The sequence below is a fragment of the Sapajus apella genome, unplaced genomic scaffold (genome assembly GCF_009761245.1).
Source record: "Sapajus apella isolate SASKATOON/1434 unplaced genomic scaffold, GSC_monkey_1.0 scaffold39, whole genome shotgun sequence".
Classification (NCBI taxonomy): Eukaryota; Metazoa; Chordata; class Mammalia; order Primates; family Cebidae; genus Sapajus; species Sapajus apella.
In genome coordinates, this window is record NW_022436979.1 from 9,833,617 (window position 1) to 9,849,965 (window position 16,349).

Genomic DNA, 16,349 nt, shown 5'->3' on the forward strand with positions numbered 1-16,349 from the left:
GTGTCTTCTTCATTTCTGTGTATATTTTCTGCATCATTCATTGCCTCTGTAATTAAGAAAAAAATACACTTAATTCATGAACGGAAAAAATCTGGAAATTTGGGGAAGGTTTAGAATTAGAATTTTTCTCAAATAGAAGGGGAAGGAAATAGACTTCCAGTAACATCCATCATGATTACTCTACATATTTGGTAGTGTTTCCATTTTGTATAATGTATCATAAAAAACATGGGGTAGGGAATTCAGTGAAAAATCTGGAGTGATTGTTTCCTTCTTACTCATTGCTGACCACCTTTATAATATACTAAGTAATTAGCAATGGCTATTCAAAGTAATGTTATTTTGGTGTCTAATTGGTAGGCAATGGCAAGTAGTAGAAAATCTCTGTATTTGAACCTATATCCCTTCTACAAAATTGTGATATCCCTAATCAGTCTAGAGCCCGGAAACCAGAGTGTATAGAAATATTAGAACTAGAGAAGTAACATGCTGGCTGCTGGCTTATTGTTTAGGTATCCTGCAATTTTTTTGTCATTTTTAGTTACTTTATTTGTTCAGAGGCTTTGAACTGCCATGTCATGGAATATCTGAAATGCCAGATTCTTTTCTTCTGTAATTTTCTTTTTATTACAAAAGTAGCCCATATTCATTAGACAAAATCAGAAAATATAAAGAATAACATACCAGTCTTGTCATTTTTGAGCAGTGCCTTTCAGATTACCTCTTGTTTGACATCTAGGTATTTCCTTCAATTTTTTTAATATAACAGAAAGTATGGAAGAAGAACAGTTGTGAAAATGAAATTTTTAAAAAGTAAACATACTCACTGAATTCCGAACAGCATGATTTTCAAATAGATTGGTGCATAAAAGTTTTCTAATCCATGTATAATGTCAATTAAAGTGTTAGAAAAACCAATGATGGATTATATTAATTGTAAACAAAAGATCAACAAAATTTCAATGAACCAAATTCATTGCTACCAAATGCCTGTTTTGTTATTTGTAGTTCATTCTAGTTTGGACTTTCCGTAATTCTCAGATTCTGAGAAATGAGTAGTATCCATGATAAATAAGAAAAATTATACTGTATTTTAATTTAAAAAATGCTGAGAAATATTTTCCATATTCCAGTGTATAATTAATAGTAGATTGGTCTCATAATTTACTGTAGTATCATTATTTTGAATTATGTTTGCAAGAAAATATTGCATTCACATTTTAAAGAAAAGCTGTTTGAGAGAAGACAAAATAAATACAGGATAAATAATATATAAAAATAAACATGGTGACTTTTATGTAATTGAAAGTAGGTGAAATCAAAGTTTTAGAACAGTAAAAAAAACAAAAACAAACAAACAAAGAACACCCTGGGAAGAAGAAAGAAAATTGAGATACCAATGCAGGTCAGTGTTGTGATTCTTAATTTGTGCTAAATTAAAATGAATTATGCATAATCTCAAAATAATTATTTTCATTGCCTTGGAAATTATTGGCAGAGGGTTGTTTTAAAAGAAAAAAATATATGCCTATATGTTTGTGTGTGAAGAAGGAGGGAATAAGCTATTACGTCAGTATTTTGAAGGAAGTTTATCATTCAGAAATAATCACGCTGTGCTTAAATTTATCAGATGATAAGAAACCACATATTTACAACAGATTGTGATTCCTCAACATACTAATTTTCATCTATTTATTCCATCTCTACTTTAAACTAATATCCAACTTTGTGCTTATATTACCATATTTTTTGGCAATGCCAAAGAAATGCTTATAGAAAATATGATCATTGCCTAAAGGGTTTACTGGTACAGATTCTGAATTTTTTTTAATGAAGAATCTTTCTAAATTAAGCTTTGTGGTTTTATTCCAATGGAAATTTTTTTTTCTTATATTTTAGTTTCAGTTCAATCTCCAGCCAAAAATCATTATACATCCTCAACAAGTGAAGCAGTTCCACCCCCAACTTTGACACAGAATCAAGCATTTTCTCTTCCTCCTGGTCATGCAGTGTGTTGTTTCTTGGATGGTGGAGTTGGACTTTACGATATGGGAGCTAAGAAGTGGGACTTTCTTAGAGACTTGGTATGTATGCAGTCTTATTACACATAACACTTTTTTTGTGTAAACCCATTATCTTTACTTTTACCTGTGTCTTAATATTATTGAAAATAATTTTTGTGAGTAATAATATATTATAAATTTATTGTATCTGGTTGAAACATTTTAGAAAATGCATAGAATGATAATAAAAACTATTAAAATGGATTTTAAGCACTGTATTTTTAAAATCTTAATGTCTACTTACATTTTATGTACAATGGAAAATTACATAGCTGTAGTATATTTTGGAAGGTTGAGAATAGAATATCCTTTCAAGAGAAGGGACAAGTTGATCTCTGCCAGTTATTCAAAGCCTTATCATTTCCATTTGTTAATTGATTGAGGTTGGATTATGTTTTCTAAGATTTCTTTCTATTGTTGAATCATTATAATATTTATATGATTCTATGAATTCTGTTTTTATGATAATTAAGCCCCTATTTCAGATAGAATGCAATCTCCCTGAGATCCCACATTTTTGTCTGGTTTTGTTCTGTGATGTATCCCCACTACCTAATATAGCATCTGCCACATAGCAAGACTATTAAATTTTGTTGAATGAATGAACAAAGACATGTAATAATATGTATTGTGTTGTAATTACTATTTGTCAAAAAACCATCCTCTTTAATTTTCTCTATTTTAGAGTTTCTAAAAATGCCCCTGTCTTTTTCCACTGGTTTGAATTAGACTAATCTAGACATGGAAGAAACTTTTAAATGTTAATTATTTTCCTTTGATCTTAGAAAAAGAATCTAGAGCTATAATTGTCCTTTAAAAAGAAGGGAGAGAAATAGTAATATTTTATCTTTTCAAGACTGCTCATTTAATTTTGTCCTGAAATGAAAAATTGATTTATAGCAAAAATATTTTAAAAACAATCTGTAGCGGCTGGGCGTGGTGGCTCACGCCTGTAATCCCAGCACTTTGGGAGGCCGAGGTGGGTGGATCACGAGGTCAAGAGATAGAAACCATCCTGGTCAACATGGTGAAACCCCGTCTCTACTAAAAATACAAAAAATTAGCTGGGCATGGTGGCACGTGCCTGTAATCCCAGCTACTCAGGAGGCTGAGGCAGGAGAATTGCCTGAACCCAGGAGGCGGAGGTTGCGGTGAGCCAAGATCGTGCCATTGCACTCCAGCCTGGGTAACAAGAGCGAAACTCTTTCTCAAAAAAAAAAAAAAAGAAAAACAATCTGTAGCTTAGTCATTTTTATATTTTCCTTTTGTAGATATTCATTAGAGGATGATTTAATTTTCTTTTCACTTTAACTTTCTTTTTATATAAACTCTTTCCTAGTGTGGTAAACTTTTTCTATACTTCAAGTTATCATTTATTTTCAAAAAATTTATGAAAGGGAAGGGAGAGAAATGTAAGAATACACTTAAATCTATAAAAAGTTATGAAATAGAAGAGAAGTCATTCAATCTAAATTCAATAAATGTTCTATTAAACTTCATATTAAAGTATGTTTTATTTAAAATCTGTTACTTTATAATTCTAACAAATGCTGAATGCTAAATACTAAAAGCTACTTATTGTAAATTATTTCAGTTGCGTTTCTCACTTTATAATGTCTGCCAGTCAGAAGGAAGCAGTCATGTTTTCCTTACAGTTTCTATGATTTTAATACAGACCCAAATTTAAAATTTCTAAAAGTATTATTAGAAGAAACAACTCTGAATTGCTATATGTATAAAGCATCTCCAAGATTTCATATTACATATAATAAGGAAAATCTTAATATTTTAAAAAATCTTATATAATTAAAAAGTCTTAATAAACATTCTAAAAAGTATACTTTCACATGAATGTTTGCTTTGTTAAAATTAAGAAAAATGCCACAAAATTTTCCTTTTCATCCTCACCTTCCTCTTGGTAAGAAAAAAAACACAGAAGAAAAATTTATAATTTCATTCTTGCTATGTGAATTTTTAGGTTTCAAAAAATAAAATTTGAAGGCACAGCAGTGAAATAACATTTAAAACTGCCTATAATCTCCTGCCTTGATTATGTCCTAACACTGGAAATGACCACCTGGAACAGCTCCAGCCAGGTGAACCAGTGCCTCTAACAACATTTTTCCTTCTTGCTAAAGGAGAAACTTTATAGCACTTTTGCAGTTTTCTAAGCGTTGTGATTTCTGGTATTAATGGAAGTACCCAGAGTTTTAAGGACTTCCTTCTCTACCTTTATTCTATTAGTTGAGGACTAGAAAACTCTGTCTTTGAACTTCGAATATGTCTCTAGATCCCAGATGTTCATTTCCTTAGCTTAAAGTGGAAATTCCAATTCCCATTCGTCAGTATTTTGAACAGTTGTATTTCTGGCTGTTTAGGTTGGACTCTTAATGGATTTTCCCAAAGGCTCCCAGTAGTTAAGTCCTATTTTAAGGGTATATGTTTACATATATCTGCATATGCCGCTTTATAGTCTTGTGGGTGTTTGGGATCCAAATCATTGTGTAATGGGAACAAGTATTCAGGTTCCAAAGAATACACTTGAAAGAAAATTTTGGAACAAGGTTCACTAAAAATTGAGGTCACTCCTGATTCTTCTGTTCCTGCCAAAATTATGAGGTGCATTTGGAATATGTCATTAGCATAGCAAAGGAATATTTGCATTAAATGACTTTTAGTTTTAGTTTCATCTTGGTCTATTATACTCCCAGATGACATATGGTAACTATTAAGAGCTAATTGCTTTATAGATTTCTAGCATAGTATCCTGTATGTTTAATAAAAATAGAAAGTATCTTTTGCACTGAATTGAAATTGAAAAATGAGACTTCTGAACATCTCTGAGTTTAGTTGCTGATTTGAGGAACCATGGTTGACTAAAACCTAGGTCTGTACAAAATAATACAATAATGACACAGAGAACATTCAATCACTGGAATAATTCCAATTTTCGTTTTTTACTTACCTATGTATTTTTGCATTAATATTTGGAAAGCCATAGTGCATTTGTCAATTTGAGTATACATTGCGGTTCATCTATTAATAATGTAAATTTTTCTCAATAATTATGACTTTTTTATGCCACATTCCTAGGGACATGTGGAAACTATCTTTGACTGCAAATTCAAACCTGATGATCCTAATCTTTTAGCAACAGCTTCATTTGATGGCACAATAAAAGTCTGGGATATAAACACCTTAACGGCAGTGTACACATCCCCGGGTAATGAAGGTGTTATTTATTCCCTTTCATGGGCTCCAGGTAAGAGATATTTTATTGAAATTGGGAATGCAATTAAATGGCTTTTTAAAGTTTTATTTTTAATTTGAGTTACTTTCTTCCTCTTGATGTCATCTTGTTCTAAATGAATGTAGAGCAAATTAGTATGAACATGTTCATCGATTCTCTTTTTGTGAAGTTTAAGAATAGTCTCTCTGCAGAGGCACTTTGATTTCTGGTTGCCTCTATGTAACAAGCCATATAGAAAAAACACAGTAAACCAGGATTATCTTTACCTATCTAATATCAGTTGTATTTCTATAGCTATGCCTTTAACAGTATAATACAATTTACATGACAGAAGTTTTCTGGAAAATTTTAATGTAAATCATGTTTATGATTACAGTTCACTTGTAACTGTATAGTTCTATATTAATTCCACCTTTGAAATATTGAAGAATTTTTATGCTATAATAACATCTTATCTTTGATCTTGGATGCCATCTTATACCTTGCTGTACATATAAAAGAGAGATATCCTATGAAACCTCTGACATTTTCTCCCAAAACATTATTTCCCTATAACACATAATTTTGTAAACCCAAATGAATTTTTTATTTTATAAAGTACATGTAATGGTTTACTTATTTGGCCTAATAGTAATATATTAATTCAGTAACCACTGAATTAGTTATGAGGATATAGCTCATCCTTATTTTTAAAATTATTTCTTTCTACACAGAGATTCTTAATTTTGAATATATGGGCCCCCAAGGCTTTTATATTTCATCAGAGAGTATGAAAATCTCTTGGAATTTTATCAATAATTTTTAATGTATGTGTGTATATGTCTATACCTGTCACAGAGTATCATAGTACTCAGATTTTCAAAGAGTATCATGATAGAAAAAAGGTTAAGGACCACTGTTTTTTGTATTCTTCATATCCTACAGTGAAGAGAAAAAGATTTTACTTACAACTCTTAATGTCAGTGTTTGTCCTTTAAGCAGAACATACCTGAGCCTTTCTCTTGATTATTGCAGTATGCACCCCCACAGGAGGTTACCTTGGCTAGCAATATAGGAATTGGACCAGCCAGTGCGGTCACCTTGCACTAGAGCTCTTATTAGTTGAATACTCTTTATCCTACAAAAATATTCATCTGAAACATAAAGCATAAATAAAAATTGCGACTATAAAAACTATTGTTGGCCGGGCGCGGTGGCTCACACCTGTAATCCCTGCACTTTGGGAGGCCGAGGCGGGTGGATCACGAGGTCAAGAGATCGAGACCATCCTGGTCAACATGGTGAAACCCCGTCTCTACTAAAACTACAAAAAATTAGCTGGGCATGGTGGCGCGTGCCTGTAATCCCAGCTACTCAGGAGGCTGAGGCAGGAGAATTGCCTGAACCCAGGAGGCGGAGGTTGCGGTGAGCCAAGATTGCGCCATTGCACTCCAGCCTGGGTAACAAGAGCGAAACTCCGTCTCAAAAAAAAAAAAAAAAAAAAAAAACTATTGTTTCAAATCATAACACAGAAGGTCTAATCTTATAGCACGTGCTCACTCTCTACATTGAGAATGTGCATCAAGAAAGTAAAAATGTTAGAAAATGGAAATTCTGTCATTTTGTGTTATGTGAGTACTCGTGAATCATGACATTGAGGTAAGTGGGGATGATATTTAAAAGACAAATCAGGGTTGACAAGGATGGAAATAGAGTAGGATATAGGTGATTACATAGTTTCCTCTGTATCTAGCATAGACATCAAATGAAAAGAAAAAAAAAGTGCAAATAAATTTGGAAACATATCCCCAATAATTTAAGAACCCCAAAAGGGGAGAAGAATAAAAATGTTAGAAATATGATGAGAACATTTTTTAGTGTGTATAATAATCAGAAAGTAGTTTCTCTGTATTTTTCTTCCTAGAAAGCAGATGACAGCTGCTCTTTTCTCCTGATGGAGGAAACTACTTCTTTCACTGTCTTGCAAAGGGCACTTATTTAACTCCTTGACCATTTACTCATTTAGCAGTAGTTTTATTTTCACAGACATTTTTTATTTCTTAAAACCAGAAAGCATTTATTATGTTTTTTATAGAGAAACTATATTTTTCATGTGATCTGTTTATAGAAATACTTTCATAACCATTAAAATACTGCTAATCATGGAAATGTGAATACTGACTGAATATATAATAATATTGAGGAATTATTGTTAATCTTCATGATAATTATGCATACTGAAGTATTTATGGATGAAATAATATGATTTCAGAGATTTGCTCCAAAGAAATTCAGCAGATGCTATAGACAAAACAAGATTGGCTATATTTTGATAATCATTGAAGCCGTATAATGGATACATTAATTTTATTATTTTATCTATATTTTCATACATTTAATAATTTCCATTATAAAAAATTAAAGAACTGGTTTACAAATCTCAATTCTTACATTTTCACAAATTATATTTTTGAAAAGAATTACTTATGTGGCAAACATTTAGTATAATGTCTAACAAATTGTTTCCTAAGGTGGTTTAAATTGTATTGCTGGGGGAACTTCCCGAAATGGTGCTTTTATTTGGAATGTTCAAAAAGGCAAAATTATACAACGATTCAATGAGGTAAGATGTATTTATTTCTACTGAATAATATAAATATTTTATAAATATTTTTATTTCTTAATATAATAAAAGTTAACCATCAGGTGGTATGTGTGTTCTGTCAATTAGAAGAAAATCCTAGAGGATATTCACATACTAAAATGAATTCTGAAAATTGTAGCTGAGTTACCTAAAGTTGCATTAGAGAGTCAAAGGAATTTTTGAATCATCCTCCACAAAATCTAGGCAAATACTAAATAATAGGAAGAAGAGTAAACTTAGACCAAGTCCCAAATTATAGTCCTAATTCTGTTATTAATTAGCTTTTGGTATAAGGACAATCATTTTATTGGTCTGAACCTGTTTCTTCATCTAAAAAGTGATGAAGGTGGTTTATATAGTTTCTTAGATTTTCTTCCAGTTTTCAAATTCTATTATTCCATGAAAACCTTAAAACCTGCTCTCTTATATTTGTAGCATCAGATTTTATTTCTCCTTTGGCTTGGAGTTATATTGTCATCCTGTATTTCACTGAGTTCCATTAATATTTTAAAAATATGTATGATCTGATTACAAAATATTAGGTATAAATTGAGGGAAGTGATCTAAGATTGTCACTGTCTTGAGATTTCATTTATTTTAGATGATTACTATTGTTATTAAATATATAATTTCCTAGAAAATTGCCTATATGTTTTCAGTTTGTAAAACATTTACACCAAAGAATATTATCCCTTTTAAGATGCTCCTTAGTAGTCTTGCTCTACCACTACTTGCAGTAGTGTAGCAAATGTAGGGTTTTAGGAAAGCTTTACAAACCACTGTAAGGAATTTTGCACTCAAAAAAGGAAACTTTGGCTGGGCACAGTGGCTCACGCTTATAATCCCAGCACTTTAGGAGGCCTAGGTGAGCGGATCATAAGGCCAGAAGTTCAAGACCAGCCTGGCCAACATAGTGAAGCCCTGTCTCCAATAAAAGTACAAAAATTAGCCAGGTGTGGTGGTGCACACCCATAGTCCCAGCTACTAGGGAGGCTGAGGCAGGAGAATTGCTTGAACCTGGGAGGCGGAGGTTGTGGTGAGTAGAGATCACACAACTGCACTTCAGCCTGGGCAACAGAGTGAGACTCCATCTAAAAAAAAAAAAGAAAAAAAAAGGAACTTTGACAAGGAATTATAAAAGTTACTTCCTTCCCTTTCTCTATATACAACATGATACCCTTTCAGTTTAGCAATGCCCCAACCTGCCTTCCCTTCCATCACCAAAACAACAATTTATCCCGTAATAAATAGTGGATTATAAGAAGTGATAAGCCTAAAAATGAAACATGTGGCCTAGATTCAAAAATTGTATATCTTTACTTATTAGATCTGTTGATTTCCTCTTATGGCATCTTGGCAGCTTGGAATCTCACGTATCTGCCCACTAGCACTTACACACTTCCAGTCTGATTCTAGAAACCCAGCATTTTAGTATCAAGGACATGTCTTATATTTCTTTATGTCTTTCCCAACATTTACTAGCATAGTTAAGACCACTATCAGAAATGCTGAAATCCCTTGTCATAATTAAGGGAAAATTAACAATGCAAGCCTTAGTTAACTAAGCCACATGTGTTCCACAAAAAGAATTACAGGACAGTAGATAGCCATAAATGCAATTTTCATGGGGATAAATGAAGCTGACAGAAAGCCTCTACCCCATAAACTGAATGAAGGGACTAATCCCATTTTTAAATCTGCCTGCATAAACCTACCCTCTGATCTCCAAACAGGTAAAACCAGCAAACCGGAAATTTAAGAAATTAAAACTGTATTTACACAGCAACTTTAAGATGTAAGATAAACAGTCACTGTAGTTTCCCCTTAATGGAAGCCACAGTTTAAGTACCATATAAAGTAGAAATGTTTTTACTTAAAATTTAGAAATGTGTTGATTACAATTTTTATTCACCTATCACACAGTTGATGAATGACTCTCATGTGTAATAGATTCCTTGCAGTTTTAAAAATAATTATAACTCCAACTATATACCCTGGCCCTTTCTCACTCCTAGAAGGCAGAGGATGAAGCAAATATAAAGTGATTGATTATAGGGATAACGTTAACTCTGTCCTGATTTTTTAATAAAAATAAAACTTTGAAACTTAGAGAAACAACCAATAATACCTGCTTGCAACATTTCTTATACTGTGGTTGAAGTAGCACTGTGTTTGGAAGCAGATAGATAACTGTTTTCATCACCATACTTGTATTAACGGGAGAAGGCATTAAGCAATACCAAGACCAGCTCGGCCGTCTAGACCCCCACGCAGGTGGCGCTGAGGGAATTAAGAAGCAGATACCCAGATAGAACAGTGAAGTGGAACTATCCAGGGGCCAACAGCCTTCTGAGCTGAGAGCCTCAGGGGCCAACAGCATTCCAGGCCTAGAGCCTGGAACAGACTCTGACCCACGTAGTTATTCCCTCTGAACAGGTGATTATTATTAACAGGTGTTCTGTATTTTCTCCTAGACCAAAGATAAACTAGGCAGACAGCTGGTGCCTGCTTACAACTGATCAAGGACAAATTAGGAAGTATTCTCCACGAGGGAGCCACAGGGGCAGGGTCACATATCCCATGCTTAAAGAATTGTTTTTAACTGGTGTATGGTATACATATATTATTTTGCTACTTTAGAACATCTTGAGCAGTTGTCTGCTTGGTGTGGGGGGAGGAGGGTGCTGGCTCGGTTTTCCTTGCCACTGTTCTTAGCAAACAGTATAATTTATCATACACTCAGCATTTCTCAGAAAAGCAGAATTTAATTCTACAGGTAACTTAAGGATATTTTGACTCTTTACCTGGTATCCAACAGAAAGAAATGGAGCCACCTGATTTACGTCTTAAAACAATGGATTAATATCTTAAAGTACTTTTAAATTGTGACAGCTTTAGACATTCTGAAAGTATATATTCAGGTTTCTGCTATTAACAGTAATGTCTCTGTTAGTATTATCGAAAGCACATTCCTAATAGAAAAGTAATAATTAGAAGAAGTAAATAAATAAGAGAAAAAAGGGGTGAATTATTTCTTATTGATAGGTATTTTACATTTTTTGAAGCATGGAACAAACGGAATATTCTGCATTGCCTGGAGTCATAAAGATTCTAAAAGAATAGCAACCTGCAGCAATGATGGTTTCTGGTAAGTCCTATGTGATATGAAATTACACTGTTTATAAAGCACACATTTGATCATTCCAATTGTGTATCAATGAGATTGCATTTGTACAGCTCTACCAACTATCAGAAGCATTGTTTTTGAGCCCATATAGGCACATACTATATTGCTGTGGTGTATCATTAATAAATAACAAGGCAAGGGTATTTAAATCTTTTTAATGAGCCATTCGTTGCTTTCTAAATGAAAATACTACTTGAATTATTATGAAAAAACTCTTTCTTTGCCTCAAAGAAACTTTAAGGACTTTTTACAGAGTCTTAATAATTATCATCACATTGTTTGGGGAGTCGTATTTCAGTTTCACAGATGACTTAACAGATATAAAGTGCTGTAGAAACTTGTTTACAGTTTTGTAGATGCTATTATTTATAAAGGGATAAAAAGCCTTTGCAAAGAGACATAAGGTCACACATGTGGGAAATGCCTTTTGTTAGGAAATAACTTCACTGACCCTATATTTTAGAAGTATGTGCTTTCTTAATTCCATTAAGTCCCAGAAATAAGTAAGCTTCCAAGTAAAAATATGTAAGGAAAAATTGCCTTGGTTTAAAAAACTTCAGATGCTCCACCCCTGTAGCTATGGGTATGGTCATCTTTGATAGGTGGATGGGTGGTATCGACACTGACAGTTCTTGAGAATACAGAAGTTGTTAGGTTTTGATAAGCCCACTCCAGCCTTCTCATCCTCACTTTTTAATTTCAGTAGAAAAGACAGTAGTTATGGAAAGCAAAGTTCCTTACCAAGAAGTTAAAATTTTCAGAAACAGCAATATTAGTGATTTTTTTCCTTGAAAGGAACTATGTGCTAATTAATAGATACCCAAATACAAAAGTGCCTGAGTTTTTTTTTTGATTGATACAAAATTTGTTTTACCATGTATTTCAGGACATTATTTAATTGACAAATACCACATTCAGTGACTAAACATCTGTAAGCACAAGTCACCACCACTCCCCATTAACCTCAAAAGTTTTGGTGGGCCTAATAACATTTAAGACAGTCTTTTCCAAACACTTCTAAAACTTCATAATATGTTAATTAGTCCACACTTTTTGTAATGGAATCAATAGCTTTTGCATTGTGGTAATAATAGGGTACTATAATAGAGCTTTTATTTTTGCAATTGAATTATATAGAATCCTTTTCTGATGGCAGAGGGTGGGGGATATCTCTGAATTTTAGTTACATTACTGAGAATATACAGTGAAGTTATAACTTAATGTCTTAGCCTTGGTGTAATGGCATATAATACCAACTTTATAAATAGTTGTTTTAAACACTATAAATTTTTAATTACCTCATTTTGAATTTAAAATCTAATGTGTATGTTATATCACTATGTTTTAAAATGTATTGGACTATATTTTCCTCAACTAAAAAATTCCATAAGAAAATAGGTTTTTTTGTTGTTTTTCCATTGCTCAGGCTGGAGTGAAGTGAGGCAATCCCAGCTCACTGCAACCTCCACCTCCTGGGTTCAGTGATTCTCCTGCCTCAGCCTCCTGAGTAGCTGGGACCACAGGTGTGCACCACCATGCCTGGCTACTTTTTTGTATTTTTTGGAAGAGATGAGGTTTCACCATGTTGGCCAAGCTGGTCTTGAACTCCTGACCTCAAGTGATCCACCGTCCCTGGCTTCCCAAAGTGCTGGGATTATAGGCATGAGCCACTGTGCCTGGCCAAGAAAATAGTGTTTAAATCAAAATTTACCACCTTCTATTAATTATAGGTTACCATAATTAATGTTATGTGATGCAAATATACTCGTAATTGGTAATATTTATATAATACGTTCAAATGTTCCTTGTGCTTTATAGGCATGACCTCTATCCTGGAATATTTCTACTTAAAATTTATAATTCTGACTTTGTTTCCTTGAATAATGCATTTAGAATGTTGTTATTCTATTAACATACTCTAACTAATTCTAGTATTATTCGAACAATTGATGGTAAAGTGCTACACAAATATAAGCATCCAGCTGCCGTGTTTGGTTGTGACTGGAGCCAAAACAATAAGTAAGTATTTTATTCTGAAATAAATAATAACTACATTTTGGAAATTTTAAATGACCATAAAGTTTATTGCTATTTCCATAGGTGATATTTATCACTCTGTTTATACAATACCTTTTTGTCTAGCAATTGAGAAATAGCCTTGTAATTGCTCATTTATTTTAGTTATTTTTATTTCATGAAGTTTTTACATGATTTACAAATATTGATTTCCTAGTCTCAAAAAAACTTTCTAATAGGAAAAATACATACTGCTAACTAATGAATAATGGAAATGAGTCCATCACATGTAAGGCTTCTATCACAGAAATGCGGCCCTTCCTTTAATGTCATTTAGGAATCTGTGAAATGGTAGTGTTCCGCAATGACTTTGCATTGTCCGCCATCTGATGCCAAGACCTCTGGTGCTGGGTAATTTCCCAGGATATGGAACTTAAGTGCCTGGTTTTGAAAGGTGCATCTTGTTTAACAGCCGAGTATTTATCATGTAAAAAATCAGCTTAGATTTAAAATTAAGTCCAAGTCAAATCGCCACTAAAATTAGACCTTTTACTCGTTGCATTTCCTAGAATATTGTGTTTCAAGCCTCTTTTAATGGCATATAAAATATATCTAAAAATTCAAACTTAAGAGATTGTCAAAAACAATGTGAATTCTGTTACTTTATAATAAATGTGGGAAATATAGATTAAGGTACTGAAACTGAATTATACTTGTGTTCTAGTCAGATCACATGTTTTACAAAATGATGGACCCATAGTTCCTCCAGTTAATGTAGAAGAATGTGTAACACACTGTTTTTTTGTTTTTGTATTTGAGACAGAGTTTCGCTCTTGTTGCCCAGGCTGGAGTGCAATGGTGCAATCTCAGCTCACCAGAACTTCCACCTCCTGGGTTCAAGCGATTCTCCTGCCTCAGCCTCCCGAGTAGCTGGGATTACAGGCTTGCACTACCATGCCTGGCTAATTTTGTATTTTTAGTAGAGACGGGGTTTCTCCTTCTTGGTCAGGCTGGTCTCAAACTCCAGACCTCAGGTAATCTGCCTGCCTCGGCCTCCCAAAGTACAGGGATTACAAGCGTGAGCCACCGCACCCGGCCTTACACACTGTTAAGGTTCTATGCAAAATAAGCTCACTATCAGCTCATCCCCAGTATTTCCTATCTCAGTGGCCAACATTGCTAATAAGGAAAACTGCTAAAGTCAGAATCCTTAGCCTTTTCTTTCATACCTTTTTATGTCTCAGTTTTCATTTTCAATCAGCCACTAAATCCTGTCATTTTCTCCATCTGAATATTCTTCTCAGCTGAGTGTGGTGGCTCACACCTCTAATTCCAGCACTTGGAAGGCTGAGGCTAGAGGGTCACGTGAGCTCAGGAGTTCAACACCAGCCTGGGCAACATAGTGAGACTTCATCTCTTAAAAAAAAAAAATGAAAAAATTAGTCAGACTAGTGGGGCACACTTGCAGTCACAATTCCTCAGGAGGCTGAGGTGGGAGAATGGCTTGAACCCAGGAGGTCGAGGCTGCAGTAAGCCATGATTGTGCCACTGCATTGCAGCCTGGGTGATAAAGCCAGACCCTGTTTCAAATTTTAAAGAAGAAAAACAAAAAAATTATAAATACTTTTTTTTCCTAACCATCCACCCCCCACTAAACCTGCAGAAACTTTCTAAGTCACTTCTACAGTTTACACCTTTTTTATCACCTCCTCTCTCCCTACCCCACCTCTCCATGTTGCAGTCAGAATGAACATTTAAAACACAAAGTTGAGCATAGCATTCTACTGCTTAAATCTTTTCATACTTTCCCATTAACTGCAGGATAAAATGAAGACTCTTAGCGAGCACTGCAAGAAAGTCCCTGAATAATCTTTTTCCTATTTTATTAATCCCATTCTCAGCCTTGCCTTCTTTCCCTTGCTCCTTGCATCCAACACACTGGCTTTCAGTTTATTGAACTACCCATCTGATTTTCATCCCAAGGCTTTCACTTGTGCTGGTCCCCTTTACCCAGGATTCTACTTCCCACCCTACACCACATACCCCTACCTAGGTGGAACATAAATAACTGCTACCCATCTTCGGCTTTCAGCTTAAAAAACACAGAAAAGTATTCCTTGACCCCATATGAAGTGAGTCTCCCATATAACATGCCTTTGGAGCACTTAATATAATAAAATTAAATTTTATTTGTTGCCTGGTTGCATTTTGGCTGTTTCATCCTCTGAAATATAAGCCTTTTGAGATCACCAACTCTTCTCTGTGTTAAGCAGCATATTCTTAGCAAAGCACTGAGTTGCTGACCCTCACTGTGCCTTGTAAAAAGTAGATGTTCAATAAATATTTGTTAAATATGCTAGTGAATAGACTAATAGGACAGTTCCACGTTCCTATTTCTCTGTTTTATAGAGGTAATAAATAAAATTTAGCTATTCGTTAAGAAAGCTTTCTTTTCAAAGGATACTGGAAGTCCTTTATATTTAACTATTATGCTTCCTAGCAAGCATACTTAATAAACTTCATTTTTAATTTTCAAAACCTTTTAAAATGCTTTAATTGCTGTATTCATATTCTACTTATCCACTCAGTAGGTAAGTGAACCTTGAACATTCCAAAGCTTATTTCTAGGGTATCTCTGACTGTATAATTTAGGTATCTGTATGTGCATTATTTTAATGATTATGATATCATTTCTAAGACTTTATGTATTTGCATATACATATATAAAATATACACATGTATACATATACATATGCATATATAAAAATATACACATGTATATATATATATATATATATATATATATATGCAAAATATATTTTCCACAGTGTAGAAACTATCTTGTTTTATCAGTGGGCCTTGAGAAGATGTAATCTGCATATTTATAGATTGGCATGCCAGTTTGCAAACTGGTGTATTTCTACATGTGGGCTTAAATAAATATAAGCATTATAACCCATGTGACAAAATCAACAGTTTGAGGTTTTGAAAGGGTTTTGATGCAGTTGGGATGCAGGGTGTGTAACTGCCTTTCTTTATGTTTAGCATGTGGAGACTGTTTATATGATGGTTAGAGGAGGCGTTCCTCAAGTAGTCTATTCTGGCAGGCCTGTGATTTCTGCAGATCTGCCTAGTACTCATAATTCCTTTCCTAGCAGTATTCCAAGTTTGACCACGAAGGTACAAGTAGCTGCTTAGCTTATTCTCACT

At 33.8% G+C, this 16,349-nt stretch overlaps 1 protein-coding gene across 8 annotated transcripts in view; it reads left to right on the plus strand.

Annotated features, from left to right (window-relative positions):
* The window catches only part of WDR17 (WD repeat domain 17), a 120,062-nt gene that overhangs the window by 66,768 nt on the left and 36,945 nt on the right, over nucleotides 1–16,349 (plus strand). For all 8 annotated transcript variants that reach the window (XM_032298696.1, XM_032298695.1, XM_032298693.1 and 5 more), the window contains 5 exons: nucleotides 1,900–2,084; nucleotides 5,157–5,325; nucleotides 7,824–7,915; nucleotides 11,002–11,084; nucleotides 13,056–13,142. In XM_032298696.1, coding sequence (XP_032154587.1) covers nucleotides 1,900–2,084; nucleotides 5,157–5,325; nucleotides 7,824–7,915; nucleotides 11,002–11,084; nucleotides 13,056–13,142 — 616 coding nt within the window. The remainder of the gene's footprint in view (nucleotides 1–1,899; nucleotides 2,085–5,156; nucleotides 5,326–7,823; nucleotides 7,916–11,001; nucleotides 11,085–13,055; nucleotides 13,143–16,349) is intronic.